The sequence below is a fragment of the Varanus komodoensis genome, unplaced genomic scaffold (assembly GCF_004798865.1).
Source record: "Varanus komodoensis strain SLA01 unplaced genomic scaffold, ASM479886v1 scaffold11, whole genome shotgun sequence".
Taxonomy (NCBI): Eukaryota; Metazoa; Chordata; class Lepidosauria; order Squamata; family Varanidae; genus Varanus; species Varanus komodoensis.
The window spans coordinates 20,275,382-20,287,928 of NW_025335317.1; the positions used below are offsets into that span (position 1 = coordinate 20,275,382).

Here is a 12,547-nt window from a genome sequence, read left to right on the forward strand (position 1 = left end):
TGGGATATGTTTGCTTCCTTCGGTCATTAACCTGTGCTTATGAGTGATGGTTGTTTTTCAGAATATTTTGTGAACTCCTTTCCCACTGTTTACTTGTGGATCATTGGACACAGAAAATGTCGCAAAAGAATTCTAAGATTAGATCCAACCAAAAATTAAGATAAGACATAAAATCCTCAAAATCATAGTGAAACTTTTTGTCTAACAAAAAGCCAGTGAATACGTCACTGAACTTCAAAATCAACTAACGAAAATAACTAAAATCATCATCAGCTGCAGCAGCCCTTCACAGTCCTCTAAAACAAACATTTAGTATCTGCATCTTGTAGGCAAATCTCTGGGTTTGTTCCAGCATCTTGAAATGTTGCTGTATTCTTTGAACTGTTATCAAAGGATGGGGTCGTCTGCCAGACTAGATGTTTAATGTATGGATTAGGCTTTTGTCTTAATTTGTTCCAGAGGTGTTAATGTAATGGGTATTTATTGTGCTGTTGGAAAGCCTGTAAGTCCCATTTTTAAATTTTGCTAAAATGTTAAGAATGCTATTTTATCAAGTATTTCAAAATATTATTTCTAAGAATTAAAAATGGATTTGAGAACCTATTTTAAGAAGTCACAAGTCAAGGGGAAAAGAACATGGGAATACACATCCAGTCACAATACAGAAGACTACATAGGCCAGAAGGCAAAACATCCAAGCTCTTAAAAGGGGTCTGAAATAGGTCAGGGGGGTCAGAATGTTCTTTCTCTAAAGCAAAGAAAAGCATAAAAATCTGAAAATACTATTTTCTCTTTCTAAAAGCAACAGGGCATTCTATTTAGGAATATGAAAAAGCTGGAGATCCCGTAGTTCAACAAAAGAGTTACTTGCCATTAAACAGTATATGAGGATGTGGGTAGCACCAAATTTAAAGTTATACATTATAATTGTCTCCATTTCTGAATATCAAAATACATAATTTTCTCCATTTCGGAATATCAAATGTGAGTATCTGTGGTTAGGTTGCAAAATCAGCATCACCAACATGTAAGAGGGTAGAACCTCAAGGGAAAGGTTTGCTGAAGTAAATTTTCAAAAATTAAGGGGAGGGCAAAGATCCCCAAACAGGGAGACAACAGTCACAGCCTGTGTGCCTGGAAGAGGTGAGAGGGGAACACATGTTGGATACAAGTCTGTTTAAGCTGTTAACCAAGATCTCAGCTAGAACTCAGGATATAGGCACAGCCCGTTCCTCAAACATTTGAAGCCACAGATCAAGCTAACTGGCCTAGTTCTCTCTTTCAAGTCCCCCCGTCCAAAATAGAACCCTGCCAACACTGGGCAGCCTCCCACCTGGGGATATACACTCCATTTTAAGCTGCAGATTGTGTCAGCACACCATTGCTGGCATTACATCTGGGACAGCACATTCTGAAATGGTCTCTCTTATATTGTTTTATCATGTTCAGCTCTGGGGTTTATCATGCAACCTCTAATACAGAGAGGGCACTCAGTAGTGATCTTCTCAACTGCCTGGGTCATCTCTGTATCCCATAGATCAACTAGGGATTTGACAGAACTACCAACGTATCAGTTGGACCCCCCCCCCCCAAAGCCCTCTAAAAACCATCAGGATTCATTAGCCTCCAGGCAGACCCTCTTAATAGGTTCCCCACCTTTGCAGGGGGGAAAAGCTGCTGGTATGGTCAGCCCTTTCCTGCATATGTGGTTACGTATGATTTCTGTTTGTGGCACCTCGGGTCAGATGTCGGGGAGGGTTAGTTCCTGTCTGTGTGTTTAACAGACCATCTTTAAATGTGTTTATTGGGGTCAATAGTAGAAAGTGACATCACTCAACACATGTCCTTACATAGGCGTGGGGGGTCTTCTCAATGCAACATCTGCCGGCCTGAACCAGTGTGGAGGGCTACCATCGTTTCTCACCACCTTGCTGTGGACGGCACAGTTAATACAATTGGGAAGCTTCACGTTGACCTTGGGCAACACGTCTGAGTCAAAGACGCTTGCCTCAATTAGCTCTGACTTCTACAGTGTTTCAGCTATAACTTCTTAGTAGCCTTCTCCTTGGGTGTTGGGAACGAAAGGAACAGTTATCCTTGGCGCACGTTTCAAGGTCAGGCAGATATGGACTCATGAAGTGATGATGTGTTCTGGGCTCCAGAATTCTCCAATGTTGAAATGGAAGAAGCTAAGGGGCTTGTCTCAAGGGCATATTCAGGTGGTCATAGAGGATTTACAGCTACAAGGAGGGGGCATGGAAGAAGGATTCCTGCAGTGTCGGGATCCGGTTTGCTCTCGTGACCAGAAGCAGAGCATCCACCACTGTCTTTGCAAGATCGGTTCCAGGCCTTGGAGCTCTCAGTCTACTGCCAAGTGCCAGTTGGGAGCCCTGGGGGAAGAGCTGTAGAAGAGCAACTGGCCTCAGCACTGCAGATCTGCCTGTTTGCTCTAGTGCCTGCTCCTGGTTCCTACTGTGTCACCTGCCTTGCCGTGTTGTCTCTGCAGCAGAGATCCTCCCGTCTGCTGCTGTACCCACATCCTGCTTTACATTTCCTGCTCCTGACTCCTGCTGTGTATCCTGCACCTTGTCATGCCTCCTGCACCTTTCTGTGTCTCCTGCCTTGCCACGTTGCCTCAGCAACACAGGTTCACCTGTTTGCTGTTGTGCCTGCACCTTGCTTGAGGGTTTCTGCTCCTGGTTCTTGCTGTGTTTCCTGCCTTTCCATGTTGCCTTGTTCTGCTGTTGCCTGGCCTATATACGGCCTCACCTGTGTATCCTGCCTTGCTGTGTTGACTCAGTGACACAGGGCTTCCTGTGAGCAGTGGTTCAACTCCTGTATTTTGCCTGACCCTGGTTCCTTTTTTCTCATGTATCTTGCCGTGCTGTGTATCCTGCCACGTCATGCCTCCTGCCCTGTTATCCTGTCCAAGGTACCTGCACCTCTGTTTGTCCTCTTTGTTCTTAACCCTTGGCTTGTTCCTGACCACGTCCGTGTTCTGCGCTCATGCATTCTTTTGGTTCCTAACCTTGGCCTGTATCATGACCATAACTTGAACTTTAAATGCTTAAAATTAAATGTTGCTTTTGGACGCTGTCTTTCCTGACGTTTTGTTACCATGGCGCAGGTGCCTCTGTTGTTCTTGTCTTGTCTCATCTCTGGCCACCCGCATCCTGGCCCCGGGCCCTGATAAACAGCCAGCCAAGCCTGGCACAACTTTTGACCCCATGATGCGGCATTGGGATAGGCAGGCACTGGACAGAGAAGAGACTCTCCCACTTCCAAAAAGGACATCCCAGAGGGAGGAGTCTCAAGGCTACTCAAAAGGAGAATGTTGAGAAGTTGTCCATGCTCAGTGCATTCTTTGTTGGTTGTGCTTACTGGAAGTGTGCTGGAGAATAAAGAGCTTTTGCCAAAGAATGTTCTGTGTGTTGGAAGTGTGAAGTGGGAGAGAACTTTGCTCACAACTTTGCTCACAACCAGGCACAGCAAGTACAGGGGTTAGGCCGGACATGTGCCCAGCCTTTTTGACACAAACGTTATTCCTTTTCTTCTTCTTCATTTGGACACTAAAGAGGCAAAAGAGGAGTTTGTGTGTTCTGTAGGTGGGGCGTGATATGTGGTATGAACAAAGGAACACGTCATCCTGCATAACGCCCAGCTTAGAGGTCTGTGCTTTGGCTACTGCTACAAGGAAAATGAGTCCGCAAGGGAAATACTCTTCAAGGATTAGAAGTGAGTTTTGACAAGACATCAAGAGCTGACCTCTTCTGAGCTCTGTAGAGAGAAATGTCAGACAAATAGCTAGCAGAATTCAGAAATTTGCTTAGAAAATCCTCCAGCAGACATATGTTTCTTCTAAGTACTGGGCTTCAGAATAGTACAAGAGCTGGGATTTTTTTTTTTTTTTTTTTTGAGAAGGGAAGACTTTGTTTATGTGCAGTCAAAATACTGGCAATCTGAGCAGATCTGTTGAAAAGAAGTTGTTTCTGCTGTTTTTTCCCCCGGCATAGACGTTACAGTGGTTTACCAAAACGGGTTACCTGTGATATCTGTGAATCTTCCATCTCGCCGTGAGCGCTGCCAGTTTACACTTAAGCCTATCTCAGACTCAGTTGGAGTGTTCCTACGGCAACTACAGGCAGAAGACCGGGGAATTGACCGAGTTGCAATTTACTCACCAGGTACTGTTTCATTCAATACAAAGTTAAATTAGACCGTTATCTGTGCTTACAGTTCTTTTGCTGTAAATTACCCATATTGCTTATAAAATGGATACAGACCCTAACTCAGATTAGGAATGCTGCATTTATCTTTTGAAAGTGTGATAATACTGACATTGGAAAAAAAGAAAATATTCAGCCTGGCAATTAAAACAATATGCCTGGGATTTAAACATCAGCTTGTTTAATATTAGAGGTGTTAAGGTTCTCAGGGCTACAACTAATTGCTGGTTAAGGTTTATTTCTTGTAGGGTAGTAATTGTCCTGTGATTTAGGCTGCTTCTCTTCAAGGCAATTAAAACTTCAGCTTTAGTGAATCACTCTCACTGTGTAGTTACATTTTATTTTCCCTGGTCAAAAGGTCTGTGTTTCATGCTACTAGACTGGTTATGATTAAGAGATTGTTTTCTGTGTTATAACTTGGAGAATGAGAAGTGCAAAGCAGAAAACCCACATACCATTTTATCACAAGCAAGCTGTGGTTACCAAATAGGTTAAAAAACAGAGGTTTTACTGCACGTGAAGACAACATGACCAATGTTGTGGAATATGGGTTGTGTCAAGGGAAAGGATTTCAAAGCAGAAAAGAGATGCTAACATGTTCCCCTTCCTCTACTTCTTCTGGGCAGTCCCCTCCATCTCAGCTGTTTTAATTTTGACAAAGCATGCTTCTGATGTTGAGAGAAAAACAGCCGGAAGTAGGAAAGTGTTTTGCAGGTGAGAAGTAGGCAGGGCATGGGTTGAGCACCCAGACAGCTCTTGCTCCACTGTAAATTCCTACTCACTTCCTAAAGATTTGACAGGGGTTAGCTCTCCAGCGCACAGGTCTGTCACCATCACAAAGCTGCCCACACAGCAGCAAGACCTCCTACTAGCACAGTGAGAACAAGGGACTAGTACAGGGCAAGTCAGCAAAGCTCACAGAAGGCTGTGCTGACCTGTCTAATCTGGGAACAAGCATTTCTGCTCATTTCCAGCGCTGTTTCAGGAACCACTGGTTCCAGTTGTGCAGGCCTCACTATATCTATACTTAGGACAACTCAAATCTGAGACACATTTGGATTGCAGCTCTGAGACTGTGTTATGCTCACTTATGTTTTGTTTGCAAAAATATTATCTACTTATTTGCACAGGAGGGCAGTACTTGAGTATTAATGCTGTTACTCTAGCTCTTGATATATTCCTATTTTCCTATCTTACAGATGGGACACGTGTAGCCTCTTCAACAGGCATAGATCTTCTTCTTCTTGATGATTTCAAACTAGTAATTAATGACTTGACTTATCATGTTCGTCCACCAAAGAGAGGTAACAACTTCATGCAATTGGGATAATTCTGGAAGTCATTTTCAGGAAGATTTTTCATCTAGCAAATTTAAAAGATAATGTCATCTATGGTGGGAAAGGCAGCAGTTCATCTACTGCAAACCAATGCATTCTGAATTCTGCACAAATCATGCTATCTGTGGCCATCATGATGTGGGGATAAATACGAAAATATAGAAGCAGCAACTGCAACTTTCCAGTGTCTCAAGGGCAGAGCTACTGTGCCTTGCCCAGTCTTCAGTCACTTTTCATCCCTGCGTACATGCACCATTGCTTGCTCATTTCATTCATACTTCTCATTCTTGGGTTCTTGTTTTTAATCTCCATTTCTGTAAGAATGTTTCATACTGGAAAGGTGACCAACAGTCCAGTGGAAAGAGGACAATTCCAGCTGACAAATCACTTTCCTTACACACACGAGATTTCCACAGTGTATTGGTAAAAGAGTGCTTGTAGTGAAAGAACACACTAATAAGACTATAATTCACTGAGTGAGTGACAGCTCTGCTGGCTTCGTGGTAACTTGACTGCCTGTCTTAAAGGTTGCAGGTACAACAAGGCAGCTCGTTATCCAACTAGAGGTTATTTGGGAAGAGCCAATGGTTGTGATATGACAGAGGCTTGGATGTGAAGAATGGCAAGCAGAATTCTGCTCATGGAGCAAGGCTTTACTGCCTCTTCATCCCAGCTGAAGCCCTCAGCATCCTTATAAAACCTAGGATCAGTGGATGCTCAAGAATGGACTGGGGTATAACATGGGAGGTGTGGAAAATGGAGGTAGGAGTCAACAGAAATTACAGTACCTCCCTTACAACAAGGTGCTTGAATCCAGAATGTGAATAGCTATGAATTTACATACAGCTTCAAAAAATTAGAATCGCTTCTAAAAACTATATATACTAATAAAAATCTGCTGTCAGCCAAGTGATCATCATGGTGACTGGGGCTCTGAATATGAAATAACAGAAATTATGACAGGCAACATCACTCACCATCTGCAAAAATTCAGGGTCCTGATTTTCCTTAGGAGTTGAGGTCAGCAGTCAAACCAAGTACCCTTCACAGTGTAGGGAACTCTTCGGGTTTGGTTTTGCAACTGAAATGTGTCTGTGAAATAACTTTAGTTGTAAATCACAACATAGAACTGAAAATAGTTGTGTCTGCAAATAGTGGGGAATAAGACCTGTTTCTTAATTAAAGAAGCCAAAAGTAGATGATGCTTTTGAGAAGAGCAACTGTTGCAAAATCCTTTACCAGACAGAATAGGGAAGGATGGTTCTTGATGCATCTTCAGTAGGAGGATTATCTGTTTTAAAGGTGACCTGAATAATTTAACAACCTATAGAACTGTTCTGAGGGTTTTAAAAAAATAAATAGCTAAGCCTAGACTGGACCAAATCCTATTAAACATTCTTCCTTTGTCACTTGACCTCCTTTTGGTATTGCTTTTAACTGCCACAATGGTTGAGTAATTCTGTTCATGTTGTGTTTGTTTGAATATCTTAACAGTTTTAATATTCTTGGGACATGCTGTGCTATTGGTATCACCAATATGGTTTCATTTCAGTGCTGATGAAGGAATGCAAAATAATCAAGATGTTTCCCTCAGTTTGATTTTACATTTCCAGCCTGTATTGCTTGGAAATGCCACCTCCCCTCCTGACTTGTCCATTCCCGGCATCATAAGTGCGTGTGTTTTGTTCTTCTGCTTTTTGTGATGAAAGAAGTGGATAGTCCTTTCAGATTAGTAGATTTGAATTCAGGCACCTTGCTCTTGTGATTTATGTAAACATAAACATAGATACCTGTGCCACAGTGTTTCAGTCCTGTAGGATCTACCTGAATAGCCTTTAAGGGCTCCTCCATACATTCTCTGCACAGGCATACAGTAGGGCCCCTGTATCTGTGGGAGATAGGTTCCAAGCCCCCCAGGGGATGCCTAAAACCACTGATGCTAGTGCACACTGCTAGTGAACACTGCATACAGCCAATACTGTAGAGTTGGCTCTCATATCTGCAAGTGTTAGGGGTGCAGAACTCCCATGAAAGTGGAAAAACTGTGTATACGTCTAGGATAATTCTTTGGGGATGCTACATCTTTTTTTCTAAGTGCTAGCCAGCCTCACTCATGTGTTTTGTCTGTCAGTGGGCATGATGACTCTAGAGATACTCATGGGGTTTTTTCCTAGAAATATTTCCACTCTTGCAGGGTCCTGTACCTCTAACCCGTGTGAATGTGGAGGACCCCGGTCACTTGCAGACAAGTGAATCTGCAGTAACCGAGACAGTGGATAGGAGGGTTATACTGCAATTTCCATGCAGGAAATAAAGCATGAAAGTTGGAGCAAATGTGCCTTAGGCCCAGGTGTATGATGGCTCCACAGTCCAAGTACTGGGAAGGTAACAGTGGTGCAACTTTGCAAAGTTCAATTTCGGATGTGCTTCCTCACAGCAACTACTGCTATCTGCTACCTGATTCTGGAAAGAAAATGTTGATCATGTTAATTGTCATCTGTATATACGTCAGTGTTGCAAAAAATGTTTCAGTGTTTTGAAGCACATTAATATAAATATTGTGCTGTGTGAAAACACCAAGTTAGATCCAGACTTAGTCATATATAGGACAGACCCATCAAATCAATGACTTGTGCTAGCTGTGACTAACCTGTGTCCTGCTAATTTACATAAATGGGTTTACCCTGAGTATGACTAAATTTGGACCCCAATTCATTTCCATTTACACTTCTTATTTTGATATACAATATTAGTGCTTGCAAGTATTGCCATGGTTCGAATGTTGCTCTGTTGCCATCTATTGCTCAATGTTGTATAATTGCTGAACTGATATCTGTCAAACTTGGCTTATTTTGTAGATTTCACTGAGACATAACAAAGGCAAGCTAAGCCTGAAGATTGTGTGCTGAAATTTACTGCATGCAAGGTTCTATATCTTTTAGTTCGCATTGTCATGACAAAAACTATAACACCTCAAGTTAAGGCAGAAAATCAATGAAGAGTTTATATTAATCTTAATAACCTTAACATTATTTTAGTAATTCCTTCATACTTACAAAGTTCTAAATAATAATACTGAAACAAACTGATGTTATGATAGGTTAAATGGGATATGCAAGAATATCAGACAGGACATGGTTTCACTGCCTTGTTGGACTTGGACTTGTAAGTGCATCCTCTGTTTGGTACTGAGATATTTTATTCCAGCTAATTGTACTAAAAACATCTATACATAGACCACAAGTGCTGCCATAGCTACATTAAATTGATGTAGGCTAAGCAGACATTGAACTGAAATAATCATGAATGCTGATTACTAAACATTATCATCTCCAAAGCTTGGCAGTGTGCTTACTGCTCTTTTGTTCACTATGGACTCTGCTGCAAAGCCAGTTTGTGTCCAGACTACTGGAAGCCTCAGTTTTTATCTGTGAGGGCTGCAAGAATGGCCCTGAGCTTAAGGAAGAAGAGGAAGATGCTATGTGATGGCAGGCCCTCAAGATTAAATTAGATTGTAGCAGATGAAAATGGATCATGTGTGGAATGTTTGCGATTGAAACGGTTTCTAGATTTTATTACAGGAGATGCAAGTACAACCAAAATACTAACCCTTTGATTTTTAGGAGCATCAAGGAACATGGTTCTCCATACTTGGTGTTTCTCTTTAAACATTAAGTCTTCAGTGAACCTTTGTTTAAAACCAGGGTAGTGCCATTCTCTATTTTATGTATTTCTGTAAAATCACAGTGTAGATGCAACATATTTGTTATTTTGGTTCTCATAAATTGTTGAAAGAGTAACTACAGTGAAGAATAAAATGTTTAAACGATCCTTTTGCAAATTATTTAGATCTCTTAAGTCATGAAGATGCAACCACGCTGAATGATGTGAAGACATTGGTTCAGCAGCTGTACACTACACTGTGCATTGAAGAACACCAGCTGAATAAGGAGAAGGAACTAATTGGCCGATTAGAAGACCTCAGACAGCAGTTAGCACCCCTGGAGAAGGTGAGGACCTACATTCTGATTTGCTTTAGCAAGTGAATAATATGATAAAATGTATTATAAGCAAAGAACCATTGAAACAGTGGGTTTTAATAGGTTTTTGTTGCTAGTAGGATTTGGTGCCTAATGGGAAACCTACACGTGAAAACTATTGGACTGCTGTTTCACGTGAATTGGCCTAAGATCATTTCAAGGGGAAATTCACTGTATATGCCACAATGCTACAAATACCACCTGACTGGGGAGCTCTGTCAGCCTTGACCTGTAGGCAACATTTGCAGTTGATTGTCTTGGAGGTACTATTTGGTCAAGTTAATTTCAAATTGCAGCACCTTGGAAATCAATGAGTACATTTATCTGGGACTGTATGGTGTCATTTTTTCAAGCTGTTTTCATCTAAAAGGGAAAATACCAGTTCAGTTACTATTCAGTTTTGTTTCTCTGTTACTCTTTTCTATTTGTAATATATGAATCAATGTCAAAACCACATACATGATGTAAAACATTAAGGCCTGTTTTGTACATAGTATAGCAAGCCAGGAAAGGGTATTCAGTCCACATATTCCTGCTATTTATGCATTGACTTTGGTGCACCAATCCTGGTTAGTTTAAACAACAGTTCCTAGTGTAGTTCAATATGTGTTTACTAACCAGGATCTTAAACCATAATTTGAACATGGTTTGTTATCCTAATTACCAAACTAGCATTAACTAGTAGGTCTCATTTCAGATGTAACCAGATGGGTGCTTCAGAGTTAGTGGAGATAGGGAACATGTGTGGGAATACTTGTTCCCAGATTGCTGCACCATGCTTTAGCATGCCAAGAATGTTACATCTGAAATGACTCCTAATGATATGTTTAAGTACATTCCTGGGGAAGTTGCAGTTCTGTGCTCAATTCTTGAGGACTTTTTGCCAGCCAGGTGAGTTCCTTATTAGTAGAATGCTCTTCTGCAGCATTTGAGGGATGTTGCCACTGCCATGAAAACAGATTGGCTTGACTGGGACACTCAGAGTAACAGGCTGAAGCCCTTCCCAGCCAGCAGCTTTGCATCCAAAGAAATGATCCAGCAACAGATCTTTGGGGCAGATCATCTGGCTGGGAAAGTTCCATTTCAGACTGGGGGGGTAGAGCCTTTTCCGACAATGGGACCTACTCATGAGTAAGCACTTCAGCCTCATTGTAAACATGCATATTCCAGAGTTTATTCACAAGTAAATATTGTGCTTTTTTTTCTTGTTGTGAGCATACCCAGGAAAAGCAGCAAAAAACATTTCAGGGAGAAGGGACAAAAAGTAGGATTGTTTGCCTACACTCCCCAAAAGAAACTTGATTCTGCTGAAAAGACATAATTTAAAAATCAAACTAGATCAGACCGGTCATTCAAAATTAACAAAATGCAAATAGCCCATGTTATGCCTTTTTCAAATCAAGCACAAGAAACAGTCATGTGACTGTGACCTTCCCTCCCTCCCCCAACTCCTTGTTTTGTATGTCGCTCCTTATATAGGACTGGCAGAATAATCCTTTTGGACAGGTATACTGAATGGGACAAACTGTCCATCCACTTGTGGAAAGCTCCACTGCCAGTGGAACATTGGTCAGTTGTAGGCCTCAAAACAAGGCACTCCAGGGAGTGCTTTCGGTGTGATGGATCCAAATTCTCCTTAATCTCCCAAGAATTCCCAGGATTTGACTTTATAAACCATGCTACCTGCTCCCACAAGTGCTCATGCACACACACAAATTCTTCTGCATGTTCTCCTTTCTTTATATGTGAAAAATGGAGTGGGGAAAACTTAATAAAAAGGATATTAAAAGAATGAAAAAGACTAAATAGCAGGGCATGCATATTCAGCAGAAATATATGTTGTTCCCCAAATAAAGGAAAACTTGTTCATTTAGTACTTGAAATATTTCAGCCTCTCAGAATGCTGTAAAAAGTTTCATAATATCAATATTTAAAACACCAGTCGTATTTATTTATCATTTGCATGCCACCCAATTGTGCCACAGCACATATTGATAATGTGTGCTCATTTTATTCTATATTTCCTTTTAAAAGCAGCCATCCAATATTTTGTAGCTCTGAACATTTTTTCTTCTGCAGGTTAGGATGGATATCTGCAGAAAAGCAGAGAAGAGGACAACCTGGGTGCTGTGGGGTGGGTTGGCTTACATGGCCACTCAGTTTGGGATTCTTGCCCGGCTCACCTGGTGGGAATACTCTTGGGACATTATGGAGCCAGTCACCTACTTCATCACATATGGTAGCGCCATGGCAATGTATGCATACTTCGTAGTAACGCGTCAGGTAAGCTTTATTTTTGGGTTAATTCAACCTCATAGGGAGTCCTCTGAAAATTATTCTCCTATAAGTTAAATGTCCTCATCTATATTGTCCAGAATAAATGCCCCACCTGCTTCTGAAGCTTTGGTCAGGTTCACACATGTCATTATAAGGTTCTGAAAAGACACTGTGAAGTGATGACTTTTGTGTGTGAATGAGCGAGCCGTGACAGATGGAGCTTTGATATTCGCTCAGTTTCCCAGCTTTTTAGTTGTTGGTTAGCGATAAGACATCCAGTCGATTAAAGAGAAATCAAATGGTATACATGTATGAACTGGGTTGGCTGTAATGGAGTAGTTCAGCTGCTACGGATTTTCTTCCACAATTGCTGGGTCCTTCCTGTTCTGTTGAACAAGCAGAACCCACCACTTACACAACACAGATTTAGCACTTCCTAGTGAAAACCTTGAAATAAGCAGAAGCACTTGTTCCTGGACCAAGAGTGGTCAGCACCTTCATGAGAGCGCCACTGATGCTCCTCATTCCAGAAATGAGCGTTTTTCTTCATGATACCTATGCATCATACCTATGGGCTTTGCACCTGCATGGAACCTATTGTCAGGCAGTTTCTATAGCTAAGCATTTCCTGGGCGGGAGTCACTTCCTCCTGTTTCCATGTCATATG

At 41.6% G+C, this 12,547-nt stretch overlaps 1 protein-coding gene across 2 annotated transcripts in view; it reads left to right on the plus strand.

The window, feature by feature from the left end:
- MCU (mitochondrial calcium uniporter) overlaps positions 1-12,547 on the plus strand; it is a 109,110-nt gene that overhangs the window by 87,010 nt on the left and 9,553 nt on the right. For both annotated transcript variants that reach the window (XM_044420535.1, XM_044420537.1), the window contains 4 exons: positions 4,014-4,184; positions 5,426-5,530; positions 9,413-9,573; positions 11,683-11,886. In XM_044420535.1, coding sequence (XP_044276470.1) covers positions 4,014-4,184; positions 5,426-5,530; positions 9,413-9,573; positions 11,683-11,886 — 641 coding nt within the window. The remainder of the gene's footprint in view (positions 1-4,013; positions 4,185-5,425; positions 5,531-9,412; positions 9,574-11,682; positions 11,887-12,547) is intronic.